The sequence below is a fragment of the Plutella xylostella genome, chromosome 28 (genome assembly GCF_932276165.1).
Source record: "Plutella xylostella chromosome 28, ilPluXylo3.1, whole genome shotgun sequence".
Lineage (NCBI taxonomy): Eukaryota > Metazoa > Arthropoda > Insecta > Lepidoptera > Plutellidae > Plutella > Plutella xylostella.
Window position 1 is genome coordinate 7,877,655 of NC_064008.1, and position 23,333 is coordinate 7,900,987.

The 23,333-nt window shown below is 38.4% G+C and overlaps 1 protein-coding gene across 1 annotated transcript in view; it reads right to left on the reverse strand.

Moving 5' to 3' along the window:
- Nucleotides 1-221: 221 nt before the first annotated feature.
- Nucleotides 222-23,333, reverse strand: part of LOC105393740 — a 111,037-nt gene continuing 87,925 nt past the window's right edge. Inside the window, exons 3-8 of the mRNA XM_011565538.3 lie at nt 22,858-23,069; nt 19,347-19,448; nt 16,434-16,542; nt 15,789-15,900; nt 1,066-1,244; nt 222-466 (exon numbers count right to left, since the gene is read on the reverse strand). Of these exons, the coding sequence (XP_011563840.3) occupies nt 357-466; nt 1,066-1,244; nt 15,789-15,900; nt 16,434-16,542; nt 19,347-19,448; nt 22,858-23,069 (824 nt within the window). The 3' untranslated portion in view covers nt 222-356. The remainder of the gene's footprint in view (nt 467-1,065; nt 1,245-15,788; nt 15,901-16,433; nt 16,543-19,346; nt 19,449-22,857; nt 23,070-23,333) is intronic.

The following is a 23,333-nucleotide window of genomic DNA, read 5'->3' on the forward strand; positions in this document are numbered from 1 at the left end:
CCGCCTACCACTTTAAAATATTACTTATTGGCAGGCTGAAAAATGTTCTAGCATTTTTCTGCTAAACAATAAACTTGTTTCTGATCCGATATGACAACTGATCAGCCATATTTTTTATAGATAACCATGTACAGACTGTATAGTCAATAGTCTGATGAAAGAATCCTGACTATTCTCAGATTGAAGATCCGTATAAAGAAGATTTAAAAATCACAAACTGAAGACATAACTAATTAAACAAATGCAAACACAGCCTAAATTGATAATATTTCCACGCAAAAACAGACAATCTAATGCAAATAGGTACACAAATCTATACAATACGTATCCTAGATTAACAATTAGTTGAATGAGCGTCACCGCAGGATCAAGTCGAGTGTGGTGACAGCTGGCAGCAGGAAGCTCCTCCAGGTCAATAAACTCCAGAAGGTGGACGCTGATGACTGCATTGCAGCTGGGTTTTCACCTGTGAAAAAAATTGTCGGTAAGAATCATCATGATACTGGAATCTTCATAAGTAGAAGGTATGTCTCAAAATCACGAGACGCCATTGGTGCGCGCTATGCCGCTCTGTCGCTATTGGTCTACTGCAGCAATAAAGTTATAACTAATTAACCAACGGTGGTATTACCACCACCGAAACCATCCTTAAACAGCGTCGCTCGCTTGTCAAATCTAACTTCTATGAAAAACAAAAAAAAAAAAGATTGTTCTGTGGTACGGTAGCTGTTCAATACAATCATATGCACTCATACATAATAATCATACTGGCCAGACTTTATAGGTCTCCTTGGGAGTGCGGAATGAGGCGCGGGCGGAATGTCTCAAAACCGCGCAACGTCATTGGTGCGCGCTATGCCGCCTGGCCCCTATTGGTCTATTCCGGCAAGGAAGGAATCCTCTTGAATCTTAGGCCTTAATAATTCGCGGCGACTAGTCTCCGAGACTAGAGTCGCGCAGGCGTATCTTTATGGGAGAAAGGCCTTATACTATGTACCTATTGGATACTCTAAGTCCTGAACATCTCTTATATTCGATCCATAAAATTAAATACAAGTAACCAACCGTTGAATATATGCACCAGTATGCTGGCCGGCACGGCGTTGTTCGGCACACAAGTGTAATTCCCTGCATGGGAGACGCTCGCCGATGGTATCAGGAGCGCAGACACGCGCAGAGCCGCGTCTGTCGTCACGTTGATGCCTCGCTCGAAGTCGTAGTTGATCATGCGACTGTTGTGGTACCTGTGAAGAGGGTTGGGTGTTAGATTGGGCGAGGTAAACAACAGAAGGTCTGATGATGCTGCCCCTTTCCATTCGCCAAGGCGCTGGCCAAGCTACTGGCCTAAAGCTGGGTACTGACCTACGTTACGGACTGTAATGTAAAATTCTCAGCGAGCATAATATTATGCAACGCTGTGTTCTAAAATCAGCTCGTTACTCGCTGGTTTCCCCGTAACACTACTGTAACAGTATTGCCCGTAACAGTACTGACTGCTGCATGAATGCTCGCTGTGTAACATTTTACATTACACCTCGTAACGGTTCGCGCACTTCTGGTGGGTAACTTTAATGTGCGAACAAGCCTCTTGTAAACTAACAACTCGTTTTATGCTAGGGCCACAATACCTTAATATGCCAATAATGGTTGCTATAATAGACTGTAATCGTAGGAGTAATTTGATCACTAAACAAATGTTTAAGGTATATTTTTCATTGTTTAATATCATCAATTATGACAATAATTAATGGCATTTCCCGTTAGTGTGGCCCCAGCATTAGGAATTCGGGATATAGTGTTTAAAATTGCTAAACTACAGGAGTTTAACCTTTAATCGCAAACCGCTCCATCAATTTATATGATGATTGCTTCATTAGTTGGTATAGATTTTCGTAAATTATTGTCAGCCTCGCTAACCACCAATTTATTTACGTTCAATTTAATTTTATTGGCTTGTACCGCCTATTTACTGTTTCAATGACAATTCATCTAACTGGCTAATCCTTTCACCACGGTGATAAAGCCTTGCTCAGGTTTATCACTAACGCGCAAAGAAAAAAAAATAAACCTCTGTGGTCCGGTCTTGTATTTGACCAAAAAAGGCCTGTATTTACTTGTAAAAATGTTCGCGTAGCAACAAAAATGACGTGTAACTAGGTACTTAAGTTAACAAAGTTTAGGTACTCTCGAAACAGTATACGTCGTTAGGACGTAGGTACTTAAGGTCAATTTCGCTCGCACTAATTGTATCTCGGTTGTTGAAATCGGATCTTTCTCTAATGACCAGTACGCAACGCTAGGCAGTGGTTTAGCCGAGGGGTATTTATAATCTTACTAGCTTTACTCGCTTATACAGGGTTTGTATATTGTTAAAAAAGAGTATAATAAGGTGATTGGACGGCCGCGGGTAACTAAGGCTAACTTTGTACCGTAGAAATGTTTTTTATACTTATTACGAATTTTAAATGACTTAAGAAGGATGAAAAGTTAGCTTAAAGGGGGTGAACCCTGAAATTTTTGCAAAAGTGTTATACTAAATCAGAAGGAAGTTACTCAAGGGGTCATTCTGAACCACTTTAGTTCTAAAACTTTAGAAAATTCGCAGTACATCTAAGTATTTTGCTTTTCCATAGAAACTTTGTAGACCATGCAATGATTTCAAAAGGAAGGATACGCCCTTCAGAACATTTTACTCAAACCTTCTTCATACAAGCAAAATAACTGCCATCTGTCATAATTTGTTGGAACTATGTCAGAGCCAAGCTACTTATCCTGACGACGCAACCTTGTACGTGCGTTCATATTTTACCGTCACCGGACAGTGTAGGTAGGGGTAGGGTAGGGGGGCTTGTCGCTCACGTCCGTAGGTACAAACCCTAGTTACCCTACACGTGTCCCCTGGGTGGTGCTAACGAGTGACAACGCCGAATGTCGGGCGGCGGTAAATCGACCCGACCTCCTCTCCTAGCAGAGGCGGCGATCTCCCGCCGTAAAAAAGGAGAATCACCAACACGCCTGCCAAGCGCGGTGATTATGGCAAATAAACCTCCTGATGGAAAAAACAAAGCCCCGGCCCCCAGTCCCCGGCAGCCCCGCTATCCCGGACTCCGGTAGCGGTCACGGTAACGGCGGGGCAGGGGGTGCGAAGAATCTCCGGCAGAGAGTCGGCTACCAGCCCAACCGACCCTTGCACCTGGCAACATATAACGCACGGACACTGAGGGAAGACGTGAAGATAGAGGAGCTGGAAGAGGAAATCAGCAAGCTAAAATGGGACATTATAGGGTTATCCGAAGTCCGACGAGAGGGAGAGGATACGGAAATTCTCCAGTCCGGAAACTTGCTGTACCACCGGGAGGGCGACCAACTGTCCCAAGGGGGTGTCGGGTTCATCGTCAACAAGTCCCTCGTCAACAACATCGTTGAAATCGGAAGTGTGTCGGCACGGGTTGCGTACCTCATCCTGAGAATATCTAAACGATACTCAATGAAGGTCATACAGGTTTACGCACCCACATCTAAGCACACCGATGATGAGGTCGAACTTGCGTATGAAGACGTATCGTCTGCCCTGCGTAAGCTCACTACTCATTTCACGGTGGTGATGGGAGACTTTAACGCGAAACTCGGAAAACAAGAAGGCGGCGAGACGAAAGTGGGGTCACATGGATTTGGAGTCCGGAACCATCGTGGGCAAATGCTGGCTGACTTCTTAGAGAAGGAGGGCCTCTATATGATGAACTCCTTCTACAAGAAGAAGCCACAAAGGAAGTGGACGTGGATTAGCCCCGATGGGAAGACTAAAAACGAGATCGACTTCATATTGACGGATAAGAAGCACATATTCAATGATGTCTCAGTGATCAGTAGGGTTAAGACCGGCAGCGATCACCGACTCGTAAGAGGCACTTTGAATATAAACTGCAAAATAGAACGCTCCCGTCTAATGAAGTCCACGCTCCGCCCTACTCCTGCTCAAATCCAGGATCCCGAAAGCTTTCAGTCTGAGCTTTGCGACCGCCTGATATGTTTAGAGAATTGCGTTACAGTTGACGATTTAAATAATAGGTTTGTGGAAACTGTCCGAGAGGTAGGATCGAAATATTTTTCGTCCCGAACCAACCGAGGACCTCAAAAACTCTCAGATGGGACTCTGAGTCTCATAAGAGAACGGAGAGAAATGAGGTTGCAGTCTTCAGTTGATATGGTCGAATACAGACGTCTAAACAGACAGATCGCCAAAGCAAGACGTTGCGATATGAGACGCTACAATTGCAAGCGCATTCAAGACGCAATAGAGCAAAACAAGGGCTCCAAAGTCTTTGCTAGAGATCGACCTGTTCGGCAGACTCTGTTGACCCAACTGAAGACCGACACTGGCAACACCGTTTCATCAGTGCCCGAAATTCTGGGAGAAATTGAGAGATTCTACGGACAGTTATACACCACAACACAAAACCCTATTACCAGCGGTGCTCACGACAGCCGAGCGCCACTCACCCGACACTATACCGAAGATATTCCGGACGTCAGTCTAGACGAGATTAGTATAGCTCTCAAACAGCTAAAAAACAACAAAGCTCCGGGAGATGATGGAATAACGACAGAACTTCTGAAAGCCGGCGGTAGACCGATTTTAATAGCACTTCGGAGGCTGTTTAATTCCGTCATACTCGAAGGCACAAGCCCGGAGGCATGGAGCAGAAGTGTAGTGACTTTGTTCTTCAAGAAAGGCAACAAAGCCCTATTGAAGAATTATAGACCCATTGCACTTCTGAGCCATGTGTACAAGCTGTTTTCGAGAGTTATTACGAATCGTCTCGAGCAAAGACTCGACGACTTCCAGCCACCCGAACAAGCCGGGTTCCGAAAAGGCTATAGTACCATAGATCATATACACACGCTTCGGCAGGTTATACAGAAGACCGAGGAGTATAATCTACCTTTATGTCTAGCGTTTGTGGACTATGAGAAAGCCTTTGATTCTATTGAGCTCTGGGCGATGCTTCAATCCCTTCAGCGGTGCCATATAGACTATCGCTATATCGAGGTGTTGAGATGTATGTACAATGCTGCCACAATGTCAGTTCGATTACACGAACATAGCACAAAACCGATCCAGTTGCAAAGGGGCGTGAGACAGGGAGATGTTATTTCTCCGAAACTGTTCACCTGTGCACTGGAAGATGTTTTTAAGCTTGTAGAGTGGAAAAGACTGGGCATTAACGTCAATGGCGAATATATCTCTCATCTACGATTTGCTGATGACATAGTTATTATGGCGGAAACGCTGGAGGAGTTAGGCGAAATGCTCACAGACCTCAATGATGCCTCTAAACAAGTTGGGCTGAAAATGAACATGGACAAGACAAAGGTCATGTCGAACGAACATGTTTCATCATCGCCCGTAACTGTAGGAGGTGTCACCATCGAAGTTGTCGATCAGTATCCCTACCTAGGACAAGTGATCCGATTAGGTAAATCCAACTTCGATAAAGAGGTAGCTCGTAGAATCCAACTCGGATGGGCAGCGTTCGGGAAATTACGACACATCTTCACTGAAAACATACCTCAGTGTCTGAAAACAAACGTTTTCAATCAGTGCGTGTTGCCAGTGATGACTTACGGAGCCGAGACGTGGTGCTTCACCAAAGGGCTTATCCACAAGCTCAGAGTTGCTCAACGTGCTATGGAAAGGGCTATGTTAGGCGTGTCCCTGCGAGATAGGATTCGTAATGAAGAAATCCGCAGGAGAACTAAAGTTACCGACATAGCCAAAAGGATTAGCACGCTGAAGTGGCAATGGGCTGGCCACGTAGCCCGCAGAGCCGACGACCGCTGGAGTAGAAAGGTTCTGGAGTGGAGACCCCGTGTCGGCAAACGGCGTGTCGGTCGCCCCCCAACCCGTTGGTCTGATGATCTGCGGAAGGTAGCGGGAAGCCGCTGGATGCAGATGGCGGGTGACCGTTTGGGGTGGCGATCGTTAGGAGAGGCCTATGTCCAACAGTGGACTACAGAAGGCTGAGAGAGAGAGAGAGGACAGTGTAGGTACATAATAATATGAGTGAGTTGCATGCGGACGTCCGTACAAGGTTACATCGTGCGGCCATTGTAGACTTTGGTAGTAAAATAATTATCGCTTTAAAATGTGTTTATTTATTAATTAAGGATGATACGATATTCCATATTCCTTTTTGACCTTCGTATCATAGTTTTTGTAGCCTTTCACAACAAAAATATGCATATTTTCACAAGAAACAAAGACTATCTCTCCGTCACAGACAACTGTCGACTGAGGACCGTTGGCCCTAAAATGTCTATTTTAGGGCCAACGCGCGGGTGCCATTTTCTTGAGTGGTTTGGCCTGTCCTTACGCAGTAATATATATGTCAATGAGACCATGTGATCTGAATTACCACAATTCTACAATCACCATTTGCAGCAAAGGAGAAACAATTCGACAAAGTTGAAGACTTCAGAAGTGTGTCAATGACATCAGATGTGTGACAATAGCATACACTAGAGCGGGACCAGGTTTTTCACCGTGCTCAAAGGGTTAGGGTCAATTCAGACGTACCACAACCACACCACAACCACGCCGTGTGGTCGGGCGTATATTTTGTATTGAAAATGAATAATCCAATTCACACGTGCCACATTTTGCCGTTGTCATCGACCACCTGTGTAATACGACCACATCGCAACCACATCGCAACCACATCGCGTCGGCAACGCCGCCACGCGGCGGCGGCACCGCGGCCACCTTATTTCCCTATTAAATGCATACGACCACGTGGTTACCACATCACAACGACAGCGACAACACAACCACATCGACATTTTGTCGCTGCCATAACGCAACTGCAAAAAGCCGCTGTCACACAATTTACACGTAACCACAGCTTGGCCACATTTAGTCGCTGCGACGTGGTGTGGTTGTGGTACGTGTGAATTGACGCTTAGTCAGAAAAACGTCAATCGCTGACTGCCCATCAGATTCCTGGGTATGTTTCACAGCAAACGATTTCTCATAAATTTATGGAGAAACGTCGACGGCAATGCCTATAAAGTGGACGCACTTGTGCGAATTTCTATACAAAGAATACTGAATGCGATGCGTCCGTTGAGTACGATGACGAAAGGTGGACCTTAAAAGGAACTTTGATTCTTCACTCCGGTAAGGCTTTTATGCCCCTTTTCCGTACTGCCAGTTTATTCACCTAAAGTCTTATAGTCGTAATAAGTAGCTGAAACAGGGGTTAATGAATTCAAAGGGTAAAACAAAATTCAAAGGTTCCCTTTTGTTCTGGGTCTTCGTTAAATTCATTGAGTTTTGTCTACAATTGGGTTTGAACGAGAAAATCAAGCGGAAAAAGAAATTATAACTTGTAAAAGTTATTTAGGATGTTTTAGGATAAATTGCTTATAGACATAAGTCTGCAATTAGGAGTAAGTACTGAGATTTTAAACTTTAAGTATGGACGTGGAGTCTTACAGGCCACCTAATGTTTACGTTTTCATAGTTTTGCCTATTTCCCCTCGCTCCCCGCGATTTAGCGGCTCAGCAACGAAAAATAAAGCTTAGTTTTCGTTGCCAAACTACCAATGAGGGAGGAGGTTGAGTCGTCCGGTGAATATGTGTGCTTGTCGTGCCTCATGAGTCATATGCAAAGACGTTTTATAAATATACAATTGCCAAGAGAACTGAGGTTGCCTATGAATCGTGTTTTAGGTGATGATAATTATGCTCCTTGAAGGTGTCCAGGACCAAGAAACCAGTCAAGGGTCCAGAAGAGCATGTAGAATCTGTCCCGCGAAAAAACATAGGATGAATACCTATGTTTGTGTTGGGTGCAAGAAACCTGTGTGTCTCCAAGTGTTCTAGACCCCTGTGCACTGATTGCCAATAAATTTGCGTTATTAGACTGTGGTCAATATTTTATTGATTAGTTACCTGAAGCAGGTGTTTTATGTTTTCGGTTACTTATGTATTATATTTTAAGAAAATAAGACTTATTTTGATCATTTTGACTATTTTTAATACCAGAAAATGTAACCTCAGTAAATTAGAACCTAAATGGACCTATATTTTTTTAAACAAAATTTGATTACATATGCGCGTTATTTTATTGCTAAATCCCTTAACTTCAATATCTAATCAGAAAAAAGTGTATGCATGTAGGAGCCTGTGAGACTCCACGTCCGCATTGGTGTTAAGAAAAAATGACGTCCATACTTAAAGGTTAAGTGTTACAGCATTTTTTGCATCTCGAAATTCGTCATACTAAATATTTTGGTTGGTATAACTTGACAGTACCGATGTTTTATATTTTTGGCACATAAAATAAAGAGATGAAAGGATGGTGGATACTGGATATTCATTACGTTGAGTGATTGGGTTTCAAAGTGAGTATTTTCTCCAATATAAGCTAAGCTTTTTCATAAAACGGAATCACAATATTAGAGTATAGTCAACGCACAAATACGGTTCCACTTTTGTAGGTATATACTCGTTTACTGTATAAAATTCGCCCTACTTATTGTCGCGTCCACATTCAAATTTATAATTAATTTACCAATCGCAGAATAAGAACTCATAAAAATGAAACATTTATTTACAACTTTTCAAAAGTCTTATATTTCCAAATTGAAAAAAGTGAAAAAGAATCGTGAAAAAGAATTTTGTACAGAACGACATCCAGAGTCACCGCATTTCGGCCTTCTTTGTTATATTTTGCATCACCTGTGAAGTACAGTCATCACAATCATACGCTCTACAGCTACCAGTCACGTGCATTAATTAAAATACAAATATTTTTAACGGTTAATAACTTTTTTCTCCATCGAAGGTCAGCTACTCCTTGTATCCAACAGCCAACAGCCCCCATTTTCCAAGGGCTCCCTAATTTAGAGCTGTCACGCAAAATGGCAGACACGGCACGCGCGCTGACTTAATTCATTCTTCTCTAAAACAAATGGCGTATTCTTTGGCAAAGATTTGATTTGGCAAGTGGGCCGCATAAACTTGCCAAGTGGTCCGACCGGCTAGTGTTTACGATGGCGATTCTCCTTTTAGGGTTCCGTACCTTAAAGGTACTAACCAACGTCAGAAACCCCCCAAAATTCAAAACTAAAAGACGCATAACATTTCAACGGCTAAGCTGAATTTGTTAAATATGGCTAAGAAATAAAATAGAAAATCGGTTCAGCTGTTTGGGAGGTGGGACGTTACCACAGACAGATACACCGTCTTTTTTCAAATTGGTTGTAACTATCATGTAACTTTGCAAACTTATGATTGTTGGAAAAAATATGCACTAGGTATTATTACAGAAAATGGTACGGATCTTTTCGTGCGCAACCTCGGATCAGACTTGGCCTGTTTTTGCCTGAAACCTTCGAATTACGTTCTTAGGTAGTTATTCTTTAATTTTTCATAGGCAATCTGTAGAGCAAATATTTGAGGCTATTTTTTGTTTGTTAAATTCCGACCTTTTGACTTTGTTGACGATTGAAGACAAGGGCGTTTATCAGGGGGTTACTCTATATGACGAAAAAATAAGTTTCTGGGCATTGCTTCGCAAGCCACGACTCTATCTCGTTGTATTAAATGAGCCGATTGTACAACAGCTATCGCTCATGCGTCAGTATATAAAGTAACCCCCTGGGGGAGGCTCGTGAGATCTTGCTAATTTTTATATACTTATTTTCTATGATTGATAGGTACCTACATTTTTTTTATTAAATACGATAGATTTCTTGAGAGCAAAATTTTCATAATCACTTAATTATTACCATTCAGAGATCCATAAGAGAGATATAATAATAACTATACACTGCCGGGCAATGAAATAGTTCCACCCACAAAATGCCGACAAACACCTTAATATCTCCGAAGATATAGCACCTAGCTTCATGAATTAAAAAGTTTTATGACATATAGTTTATTATGCATTGTTTTTTAAATGCAAACACTTTTTAATAGTGTTCTTTTCGAAGCCATGGATAAAAAAAGATAAAAAGGACAAGTTTCGGGTTTGAAAATTTTGGAAAACATTTGCTTCGTTTTGAGTTTTTCTTTTTATTTCATTATTTTTTTTGTCGCTGTAAAAGAATTATAAAATTGGACTTACGGCTCTCGTACCCATAAATCATACCTGTATCACGCGAGGATTGTGCGAGAATCATCACCATGGTGGAAATGGGAACCAGCCAAAGAAATGCGGCCAGAATAATGGGTGTGACTCATACTACTGTACGATGAGTGATCTAAAGGTTTAGGGTGACTGGATTAAACCTGAGAATCCAAGCCAAGGTGCACAACAGTCCGAAAAGATCGATTCATTGCGGAAATCATGTTAAGAATTCGACATCAGACGGGAGTAGCCGTTCAACAACAACTTCTACAAGTTCGAAGGGAGCCAATAAGCGAGTGGACAGGCAGGAGACGTCTTGCCGAAAGAAAATTAAAGCTTTACAGGCCAGCAATTGGCCCAAAACTGGAACGGCATCATAAAGTTGCCCAATTGCGATACGCCCGTGATCATACAGAATGGGGTGAGGACAAATGGGGCAGAGTGATGTTCTCAGATGAGTCACAATTTATGCTGTACCATCATGATGGTAGGAAAAGAGTATACCGACAACCAGGAGAACATTTTTCACAAGTATGTTTTGAATAAAAAGTGGCACACGGCGGAGGCAGCTTTCACGTGTGGGCGGGTATCACTGCAGAGCGTCGAACAGCGTTAGTTCCAATCGAGAACGGGAACCTAACTGCTGTGAGATACATCAATGAGGTCCTCAATGAACATGCTGGTCCGTTTTTGGCCAATATGGGCGAGAATGCCATGTTCATGCACGATAATGCACGGGCGCACACTGCTTAAGTTGTAAATGAAGATACTTCATGACGTAGGAATCCACAAAATGGAGTGGCCAGCAAGGAGCCTCCATTTGAATCCCATTGAGCATGCTTGGGACGAGCTTGACAGATCTGTTAGAGACCGAGATCCACCTCCAATTACACTTCGTGGCTTGAAAGATGCGCTCATCAAAGAATGGGAGAACATTCCTCAGAATATGCTGAAGAATCTGGTATTCAGCATGCCCAATCGCGTAGAAGCTGTATTGAGAGCACATGGACGAAACATCAAGTACTGAGTTATCAAAATACCAAGTTTACACATAATAAACGCATAATTAGAGATTTTGTTTTTGTTGCCAAATGTCCCATTTTTTAAAAAACATTTAATTTAAATTTTTATTACAATATTTAAGTTTTTACATGGGAATATTCTGATGCGCAATTAAATAAAATCCAATATTGCAGAAGGCGTCATTAAGCTAGCATTTTCCGTTTAGGAGTATTTTGGTGTTATATCAGTGGAACTATTTCATTGCCCGGCAGTGTATTATAGGGATTAAAAAATAATTATAATACCTAAGTGCTTCTAAAACACCAAATGAGACAAAAACGTATTATATTATCAGTACAACATTACCAATATAGCACCAAAGCCAGTGCCCAAACCTCTTCAATCTAAAACAATTTTTATGGTTTCCAAAACTTCGTCGAAATTTATAGCAAACCGTAGTTTGACCAAGAGCAAGCGCTATTGTCCAGAACTTGTTCTAACTTCGTAGATAACTTTGCTCCTCATCCATAAAAGAAACCATGAATACTTATGTTCGGTAGCCAAGATTTTATTTATGGTTATTAGATTATTATCACTATCGAAAGTGTTTTTTTACTACCGAACTACAGTTACAAATTGCGACTGAGTAGCCCGATTGATCCGCCGATCGTCCGTCGTCATTTTGTTACGTTGTTTTGATGGATTGGATCGTGACTTTTATTTTAATGGCAGTTTAAACATGAAAGCAGTATGGACCATTTTGTGTAAAAATAAAAATGGTTTATGGCTAGCCCAATAGAGACAGTCTACAAGAGCGATAAATAGAAGTTTTGCGGGTTCGAATACCTACCGTGTTTAATTTGAATCTTTTTTGCACTTTTTGTTTGAAACATCAGCGTTTACAGTTTATCTTTTCTCACAGTATCAGTAGAAGTATCTACTATTGGGTCTTCTGTAGAGCTACATTCCCACAGACAGACACAAATACAAATTTAATATCTATACATGGATCTTTTATTCGACGGCATTCTGGCAGTTATCTACTTTTGACATGTCAGAGATCACAAACCTTTTTTGGCTGAGCCCTTTTTTCAATACGAGTCTGGAGGGCCACTACCAAAATCAAACGAACGAACGAACAAGAGCTCGGCTCTATCTCGTTGTATTAAGCGTGCCGATTGCGTGACAATTCTTGTTCGTTCGTTCGTCGATTTAGAGAGTGACCCCCCTGAACATCTAAGTCTAAACTACTCTATACATTTTATTTGTTAGTGAATAGTGAATGTATCCATCTTATTAAGTGCGGCGCTCCAAATTAAAAGGGGATATACCTACGGTGAGTAATAATTACGTCCCTTTACATCACAAAGATAATATACTTAATTAAGATATAAATTAATAAATAAAGAAAAATATAATTGATTTTTGAAATATCTAATCGATTATTAAATAATAATAAGAGGTAGCTCTGTCGGGTAAGCGCCCGCTTCTCACGCAAGAGATGCGGGTTCGAATCCCGGCGCTGACATGTACCAATGAGTTATTTTAACTTAAGTACAATGTATACCATCGCTCTTACGGTGAAGGAAAACATCGTGAGGAAACCTGCATATCTAGATTTAGCACATCTAGATAATATGTGAACCCACCAACCCGCAGTGGAGCAGCGTGGTGGTGGTGGGAAATGGTCCAAGCTTAGGAAGGCAGTTTAGACCTTGGGGATATGCACAAAGGTTCCACTCGAGAGAGCCAGGTGCAGGTACTTACATCCCCAAAGAGAATAGAATAGAATATCTAATCATTATTAATACTCACCGATTATGATGATACTTAGACTGCTCAATGTAAGCCATTAAAAAAATTTATAGTGGCAATTGGTTCAATCGTTTCGGAGATATGCGTGGACAAACATTATAAACATACATACATCTATAAAATTTTGCAAGTATATTTGTTTGTTGTGCAGTCCCAATAATCTTACATAAGTACATACAAATATGTACCGAATAAAGAATATTTTTTTGAAATCGATTAAAAAGGTTTACTAACCCTGAATTTAGTAGGAAGTGATGCCAGCTAAAGAATAAAATAAAGTAATTAATATGAATTCCATACATTATCTGTCATTTTATTTTTTTATTGCCCAGAAATGGATCCAAATTTATCCTTTTTTCGGTTAAGAGCTTTTTAAGTAGCATCACTTTTGAAATGTCAGAATTCCGTCGTCCAGATTTCTTAATTTTAATGACAAGCGTGATTTTTTGTTACAACACACAAAGGGATAAAGGACATCAGTGTTGCTATTTTAATCATAAATTATTTTAGCTTTATAGTATGTGTACGGCATGTTATAAGTAATACATGAGACAAAACTAAACAACAATAAGATTGAATGTAGATAGTGTGGTTTCCATTTCCATCCCGCGGTCGTTAGAAACTATTGAGAGCGGTTTCCTCGTCGTTTCCATTTGGAAACAAGCTGGAAACCCTTTTCTATTCAGATTAGTTTGCAACATATATTACTGCCCCGCAGTAGTCATATTAATCATCAAAGGAGTTTCTCCATCGTAATAAATCTCATAATTACTAAATAAACATTAAGTAGCTTCCCCTTAAAGCGTTTTGAAAAAAGTATTTACTTATTATAAATTATACATAATATTATATTAATTTTTAAAACCTAGAAACCTCTTCCTAGAATTCATAAGTAAATTTTATGCCCGCAGCAACAGGCGCTTTTGATGTATTTAAAATGTATTCCTAGATTCCAGGTACAACTTATTTCTAGAACTAGGATCAAATAATATGAATTAGTATGACATACATAAATGTACAACCAAAAACATAACATAATAATAATATAATTGTATTTAAGAGTGGAAAGTGTAGTTCTATGTTTTAAAATGATATAGAATGTGAAAAAGTTAAAAGTTCGTATTTATTTTCTATTTGCAAATTTAACAAACCAGGAAATGAAAACAAAAATATATTTTTTACTTGTTTGCGTAAAACATTTTTAAAAATATTTAGGTAGCCATTGATTGAAAGCATATTGAAAAATACTATATTCTGACAGATATTTTGTGAACGTGTAACATACATAGGTAACTACTGACAATTAAAAACAAAACACATTGAAATTCGTTTCAATTTTGTTAAGATTAGATAAGGTAGAATACAGGTTCCAAATACAACACAACACATTTTGTTTTAGTTGAGTTTAGTTTTAGGGTAACATAATTTATATTTTTAATGTTTCACAAATCGATGCTTATGACATAAACTTTTATGCGAAAGAAAAAAAAACGTTATTATTTATTACTCCTTACATTTCTTCCAAATATCTTCTGAACTCCATTTTAAAATGAACGCTTGTAACAAGATTCGTAACTTTTCGTAGAACTTTCACGTATCAAATCAAACAATTGCTCCCGAGTTCTGGGTAACAGCCACCTACGTTGCTGTTTCGGGATGAGACAAAGCTAATACATGTTGTTTGGCAATTCAAGGAGTTTTCGGATGAAATTTAAAAAGTTTCAACGTTTATAAATTATTAAGTTTAGCCGTCATTTGTTTTGGATGTTGGATAAACAATTGGTGACATATTATACTACATACTGTATCTGTGTGTGTTTGCGACGTTTTCATAATCAAGATCAGACTAAAATCTTCACTTTTGGACATAGACTATTTGCAAGTAGATACACTTAGCCCTGTCCTACTACTTTCTTATCCAACACCGTTGTATTGTATTTATTATTCACAATATTCATTGCATTACATTACAAAATTGCGAACCATATTATAAATTATTAACAAAGATACTAGTAATTAATATGAATTAACAAGTAACCGTTTGATAATTTTACGAAGTTTCATACAAATTAATTAAGTTGCACTAAACATAATGCATTATTTATTTTTATACAAATATACCTACTAACTTAAGTCGTCAGATATTAATAACAGACTGGTGTCATTTAATTTATTTCGACACATTTTCAAAAACTAAATGACATCATTCTTATCATATCTTCTTCTCAGTTGCACTAATGATCAATGCTACATTAAAAGGTTTTAAATTAGGTAGTTTAAATAAAACAAGTTCCATTCTCCTTTCTCAGCAGATGGAACGGGGCTCAGGTGAAAGTGCGGTGTTATTTTCCGCTATTACAATTTAGACTTCTAAATAAATACGTTGACCATTTTTACTGTAATCTTTGACCTTGACCTCTCTTTGAACATTAGTAGGGTTCACTCTCCATTCCCTTATTTAAAAGGGTTTACTTTCCATCTCATAATAATACTTTCTTAAGCCTGCCGAACAATAAATAGGGGAAAATCCTTACCTTCGGCAAATTTTGAGGGGATTTATAAATCTTATTTTCATAAATTGAGTTTTTGTGCTTGAACTATTGTAATAATATCTTCAATAATGAGGCTTACTAGTTATCTAGATTTCTAGATAATATAAATAGGTTATAGGTACATAGGTCCATACATATTTTAAACCATTACAAACGTGCGAAGGTTAGCTTATTCTTTTTAAGTCTTAGGGGTGATAATAAATATTTTTTAAGAGTAGTAAACAATACGGTATTTTTAACTATACAGTCTTCAAATTACAAGTTATATTTTTTTTTAACTTACCAGAAAACAAAAGCCGGCGCCTCAGTGGTCTGGACCACGCTGCACTGTAGCTTCAGGGTTGAGCCCGGCTTGAGGTATTTCTCCGTCGGCCCAGATATTTGAGCCCGGGCCTCTGAAATAACCCCTTTATTCACAATATGCAAATAATCATACAGAAAAGGGTCAGTAATTAACATACAAATGGGTAATTAAAAGTAAGGGACGGCTGTTTTTGCGTAAATATGATGTTTTTTTGGCTTCATTCTCGAATTTCTTGAAATGTTTGCTCGAGATTATGAGCGTTTGCACCTTCATTAATGTTTATGTTAATATATTGTTTTATGAATTAAATTGCTTTGATATCTTTCTTTTATTATACTGTTTTAACCTTTCAAGGTCTTATTACATTAATATGTATGGAATTATTCAATGTTATTGACGAATAATGAAAACTATTCATCACCAGCCAATAATGGTTCAACAATGTTCTGAAGGTGCAGTCTTTTAAATCTATTTCTGTGAAACGTTTTAACTACATAGTTCAAAATTGAACTCTATCATAAGTTGCTTCAAAATGTTTTTTCCATATTCCATAAAAAATTGCTAAACTATAAGTTTCAGCTTTCAGAATCATTTCCAATACAAAATGTACAATATACCACTCACCAACAACATCCAAACGCAAAAAAATACTTGTCGGTGGATGCGACGACACTTGACATTCGTATATGCCGGCGTCCCGCTTCTGCACAAAGCGAACTTTCAAAGTCCAGTCCTGAAAAAAAACAGAGCTTAGATTCTCGTGTCACCAACACAGTTGTGCTACCATTATAAAACCCTAAAACTGGATTCATTCCCACCTCAGCAACGTTTCTAAAACGCGACGCTCACGCCATTTTTTTTAATTTTTTTTATTAAACTTACATATTAATTGTAGTTTTACAATGTGTCCCATAAAACTGTTTACATACAGTTTGTCTGTAGGATCGGAGTCTCTTTATACAAAACAAATTATTAATGTTCTAGGTATTGTTACACATAATTGCTATTGACGACCGAATGGCGTAGTGGTTAGTGACCTGACTACTGAGCCGATGGTCCCGGGTTGGAATCCCGGCTGGGGCAGATATTTGTTTAAACACAGATATTTGTTCTCGGGTCTTGGATGTGCCCGTAAAATGGCAATAGGCCCGCCCCCTATTACATTGGGACTAACATAACACTCTGGCGAAAAGTGGGTGCAGCAATGCACCTCTGCCTACCCCGCAAGGGAGTACATTAGTACAAGGCGTGAGTGCGTGTTTTTTTTTTTTTTTTTTTTTTTTTTTAATTGCTATTATCACAACAATTTTATAGCAGATATTAATATTGTCCTGTTCTCAACCTCGAATATTGGCGCATTGAATTAAAAGCGTTGATTTTCGAACATCAATTACTAATAAATGCATTAATTCTATGCTTACAGACTGTTGCAAATACTAAGCCGAAACTTAGTTTTTTAACGGACCCTCCTAACGTTGCGTATCTTTGAAGCCTCAATGGAAAATGACAGTTAGCGATTTTTTGAGACTGTTTTTGAAGAGGAGAATAGACTCTCAGACGTAGTGTTTACGTCACTTGTATGCAGTCAGTGACTGAAATGTGGACAATGTGGCATGATGGAATGGAATTTTCGCATGCGCTATTTCGAGTGTTCGTGATATCGTAATATTTTTTTGTTTTATTTTAGTTTTTGGGTCGAAACTTTGAGTACCAATATAGCCAACGAGTCGGTTGTTGGATGCGTTTTATCGATCGCGTATAATTATGTTGCTTTTGTTTCATGATTTTTTAAACGGTAACACATTACTATACATTGCAATATACCCTATAAATACGTATAGTATACGGTATTTTAATAGATTAGAATATTATGTATTATGAAAAGTTATTTTTATATTTAACGTAGTTTTTTTATTATTATTAACGGCAGTACAGTTACACTTTTGAAATACAATTCAGACATGATGTATATTATCCTTAGCTGGTAAAAACCTTCAGTCATGTACAGTTCCCCAAAATTGATAATGCACATAGAAATCTTCGCCATTGTTCGGCAACGGTCGTATTCCCGAGCGTTAGAAAACTATTATGTATTTAGAGTGGTTAAGTGCATTTTCTTCATGAAATTTTAGTAGAATTATGTAATTGGTGCTAAAAGAAATAATTGATTTACCAGTAACGAAATTTGATTCGATAATTCATAATATTCCATAATATTAAAATTTACTTCGAAAATGTTACAGTAGGTACTTTTCAAGTGTCTTACTGAAGCTGATGTAAAGATGGATGAAAGATGGTTTGAATAACACAAGGTTTATATTATAAGGAGAAATGGATTTCAAACACAGGTTTATATAAAAAAATTGAAATCTCAGTTCAAAAGTATTTACAGCACTGATTATTTCACATTAATAAAAATGTTTACATTAAAATCTCAGTTATAATGCTGTAAATACTTCAAAATCATTTACAGCGCTGATCATTCACAATAATATTACAATTACAAACTTGGTCTTTTGGGTGTGGCTTTATTGGCAAAGTGAAGTCTATCAATGTGACGCATATTTTATTCTTAAATGTGCCTGATATTATGGCATCGTCAAAAATAATTAAAGTTGAAATTACCTAAATTCACATTTGAAAAAAATAACAAGAACGATGTGTAATTGCAGCTCTTTATAATTCCACAAAAGTAATATTGATCTTGACCTTGAGACCCTTGACTGATCGGTGACAGCCACCGACCGCCCAAATTGTTTTCGATTATGTGTCACATGATATTGACTACTATTTCTTTCGAACAAGGATCAAAATGCAAGTGCTTTGTTTAAGGCACTGATTCGGGTGTTTCCGGGAATACGACAGTTTGCGAAGATTTGCATGCGCATTATTAAGATGGGAGAACTGTAAAGAGGCTTTGACACAAATGTCATCATTAGTGACACGTTTTTTTACCCAAATGATTCACAAAACCACACTACGAATGTAAAATGGGACGCGTCATAATAATAAAATCGCAATTAGGCACCCAACCTTCCTGTTTTTTATGACAATACCGTAATTTCTGTTCAAAAATACACAAAAAAACCCGTGAAATTCAGCGATTCCTCATTGTAATGGCGCCCACAAAATGCGTTGTGAATTTAGATTTGGCAACAAAATGGTAATCAATCTTGCTACTGGTAGATTCTTGACGTGAAAGCGTCTTAGAAATATTTTCTGGTTTCCATTTAACTAAAGTTTGAAAGTTCTTACCGTACTTTTTTCTAATATACCACAACCTAGAACTATTTTATTGAGTTTTGAGATGATTTTATTCGAACGACTTTCTGTCTCTTTCAATTTAAAATCTAACAAAAGATTGAAAGAGATCACTTTTTAAGTTTCTATACGAAATGGATTACGCTGACTTCGCTCTACAATTCTAGCTTCAGTTTGAAAATCTCTATGGAATGTTTTTAAATGTATTGTCAAGTTCTTTCTATGATATATTTTTTATTGCAAAAATAAAGGTGTATTTTAGAGTATTTCACATACCTCTGAATGCTGTAAGTGAATGGCTTGAAATCTCTGGTCTGAGCTATAAGTTGTCAGTCCAACTGTTAAGAGGTGGTAGTCTTTTCTTCTAATCCAGGATACCTGCAGGAAAAATTACAAAATAACTTATTAACAAGCTTCCCTGTTGCCTACGATCTTCACTTCACCTTTAAAGGTATTTTAACGGCGATAATAATGATAATAATATGTGTTGACATCTCACACACGACAATCCGACCTCAAACTAGGCAGAGCCTGAAATATGTTTAGCACACAGCTGATAAACATATTAATAATTTTAAGATAGATACATTATTATCCATAATATTAACACCCAAGACTCGAGAAAAGACATCTGTCTTTAAATAAATAACTGGCTCGGTCGGGAATTGAACCCGGGTCCTTCGGAACTAACCGCTGCACCATTCGATCGTCGACTATCATCCTGTCTTGGAGTAAACCAATGGCATAATAGAGTGGATTGTTTATAGGCTGTGTCTTTGTTTTTTCAATGATAATGAATTAAACAAAGTCCTATTATTATGTCTCATTTCAAAGGCTTATTAAGGCAATAACTTTAGACGTAAAATGGAGTTGACCCCAAAATTACGAACCCTCTTTAATTTTAAGGTTTAGGGCATGGGCACCATTCACATTACATATAAATGGTTGGGGCAGTAACATAAATAAATATGATTACACAACCAATTAAACCATTCCAGTGACAATAGCACTAAATTACCCCTATAGGTAAAAGGCTAGATAATGACGCGGTCTGCAGCATTGAAGTACATTTCACAGACCATCAGAATATTGCCACATGAAAATATTTTTTTGTGTTAAAAATTGGGGTGGTTATGTGGTGGTTATTTGGTGTCAACATTTTGAAAGTGGAACTTTTTCATTGCTCGTGAGTGTACTTAATAAACCGACCCGCTCAGAAGGGGCTGTGGTGAAGAGAACTAATTGATCATGTAAAATATACACTTATTTTTTCATATTGTGTTGCTGATTTACGCCATTGTTATAATTAAAGAGCTCACAATTTTGTGAACCAACAAGTTGCAAAGGCGGGACCTTTGTTAATGTGGAAATTAAGCTCTAATATTTAACCCATAAAGTGCTTTATGGCACGGGGATAAAACTGTTCGCAATTTTACGACAGAATAAAGAAAATAAATTACTTTAATCATTTACAGGCTATATAATTTTAGGGCCATCCTGGATAGATTTGTCAGCCTAAATATTGCTTGAGAACAAGTTGTTTTATGTTTATGGAAAAAGTGATATAACTCATCTTAAACTTTCCTCGTTCCAACTAATATAATGATGTTTTTCGTATGTAAACACTTAGGTACCTGACTAATTTGGTTTTGTTGTTTATTAGGTTGTTTGTATCGGTATAATTATTCAGGTTGCTATTGCTGATGATGATACCTAGACAACTATGAAGATAATGATATTTTAGCGTCCTTATCAAAGCTCTTCATCATCATCATCAGCCTATAGCAGTCCACTGCTGGATGTAGGCGTCTCCCAAAGCACGCCACTGAATGCGATCTTTAGCTTTCCGCATCCAATCATAACCAGCCAGTGGACTGCTATAGTCTGATGATGATGATGATGATTAAACCTCTTGCCAAACTGTTACTAAACATTTTTACAACAAAGTTAGTAAAAAAATTGCCTTAAATAATATTTTATATCTTCAATTACCTTTTATCAATTAAAAAGGTTGCTGCTTTTTACTTGTACCATTTACTTAAATATCATGTTGAATTCAGAAATACGTAATTGCTTCAAAGAGAAAAAGAAACCTACGTACTCAAATAATTTTGAATTGTAGAAATCTAACAGAATTCTAAATGAAATGAGACTTCAAAGGAAGACAAATTGTAAATATATTTTGTTGGTGGAAAAAGCTGCGAGCACAAACGGCCCGCATTTCTAGTAATTTTGTGCAATAGACAGCCCGTATTTTTCAACACACCCCTTACATATAATATTTCCAAACGAAAATATGTTGTGCCGTAAATACCAACTGTGAAATTACATTCCATATTAAGGGGCTTTCGCAGCCATTTTACGAATCTGTTTACTGTGTAGGTAGTAGGTATTTATGCGACCGAATGGCGTAGTGGTTAGTGACCCTAACTACTGAGCCGAAGGTCCCGGGTTCGATTCCCGGCTGGGGCAGATATTTGTTTAAACACAAATATTTATGCTCGATTCTTGGATGTGCCCGTAAAATGGCAATAGGCCTGCCCGAACTAACATAACACTGGCTAAAAGTGGGTGCAGCAATGCACCTCTACCTACCCCGCAAGGGAGTACATTAGTACAAGGTGTGAGATTTTTTATTTTTTTTTGTAGTAGGTATTTGATTAAAAATAAATAGGAGTCCATCTTAGGTAAATATTACCTAGGGTAGTGCATTAGCTGAGTAACAGTGCTCCAGATATAAAATACATACTTATGTGAATCTTAGGGCCAATCGATAAATATTGCCCAGAGAGCTAAACAAATTTAGATTTAAGTTAAGTATGTGGCAATATAGTTAGCACAATGTAAAAACGAATATTACAAATATATATGGAGCCGACTTTAATTGAAAAAAAAAATAATATCAGTCATATTATGAAGTCATGAAGTCAGATTTTTCAGGGAAACTGTACGCTAGTTACGTATGTATCCTCTCCAAACTTAGCTACTTTAGTAAACTTTTGGAGAACTTTCATAACTAAATTCACAACTTTCTAAAGCTTTTCATTTTTCCCGGATGTAGGCCACACAACTGGCTACATGTTTCTGATATTTCACTTCTTTATAGTTTCATGAACTGGTAATCTTAGACGTAGCCAGCTTCACTAAAGTGTTTTAAACTGCGACAAAAAATCGAGGCGATATAAGTTTGTATCTGTGAAATAATATCGTCATCATTATCAGTCTATAGCAGTCCACTGCTGAGCGTAGGCCTCTCCCAAAGCACGCCACTGGATGCGACCTATAGTTTTCCGCATCCAATCATAGACTGGAAAGGACAAGTTATAAACTTCAAAGGCAAATACATGGCACCTTGGATTTGCTGACTGTATCTCCTTCTTAGAGACAGTGTAACAAAGTCACTAGGTGAGGTTGTTTCAGAAATTTCATCGCCATATCGTTCTAGTGAGACAGCAGTGCTCTAATACAGATTAGACCGCCGAATGGTGTAGTGGTTATTGACCCTGACTGCTACGCCGAAGGTCCTGGATTCAATTCCCGGTACGTTCCGTTAAAAATGCAGATATTTTTAGAATATAATATAATAGAATACTCGTTATTTTGCACCATTAAGAAAAACATTACAATTTCACAACTTACAGATAAAATAGTACAAAAAAGGCGGTCTTATTGCTTAAAGCAATCTCTACCAGACAACCTTTGGATTAACTCGAGTTTTGGGTGTTCATTAATTACTTAAGTACCTATTATTACTATAATTTTATTATTACTTCAAAATTATACTCACAATGCCATCCCCGATATTGTGTATGACGCACGGAATGAGCGCCGTGGACCCGATCTGTGAAGTCACCACGGTGTTGTTGTCAGTCCCGAAGTGCTTCTCCGGAGTGCCACTGCTGAAGATGTCGTCTAGGGGAGGGAACGTGACTGTCAGTCCGTTGTCGTCCGGCTTTGTGGAGGTAGGGGGCGGTGGGATCGCGTTCGGTAGCGTCGGCCCTGGGAATAAGAAAAAGGTTATTAGTTAGTGTTCTTTTTAAGCTGCGTACAGACCGGCCCAACGAACGCCCAACGATGGATATGTATCATACATAATACAGGGCAGATTGCAGCAACGAACGTCAACGAAACCCGTTCGTTGACGTTCGTTTGGCCGGTCTGTACGCAGCTTTAGAGTATCGGTGATTGATACTAGAAGTAGAGTTTGTTACGGTTGCGAAACGATTGGAAAGGCCAGTTAGCGTTTATTCGTTGTTGTAGTGG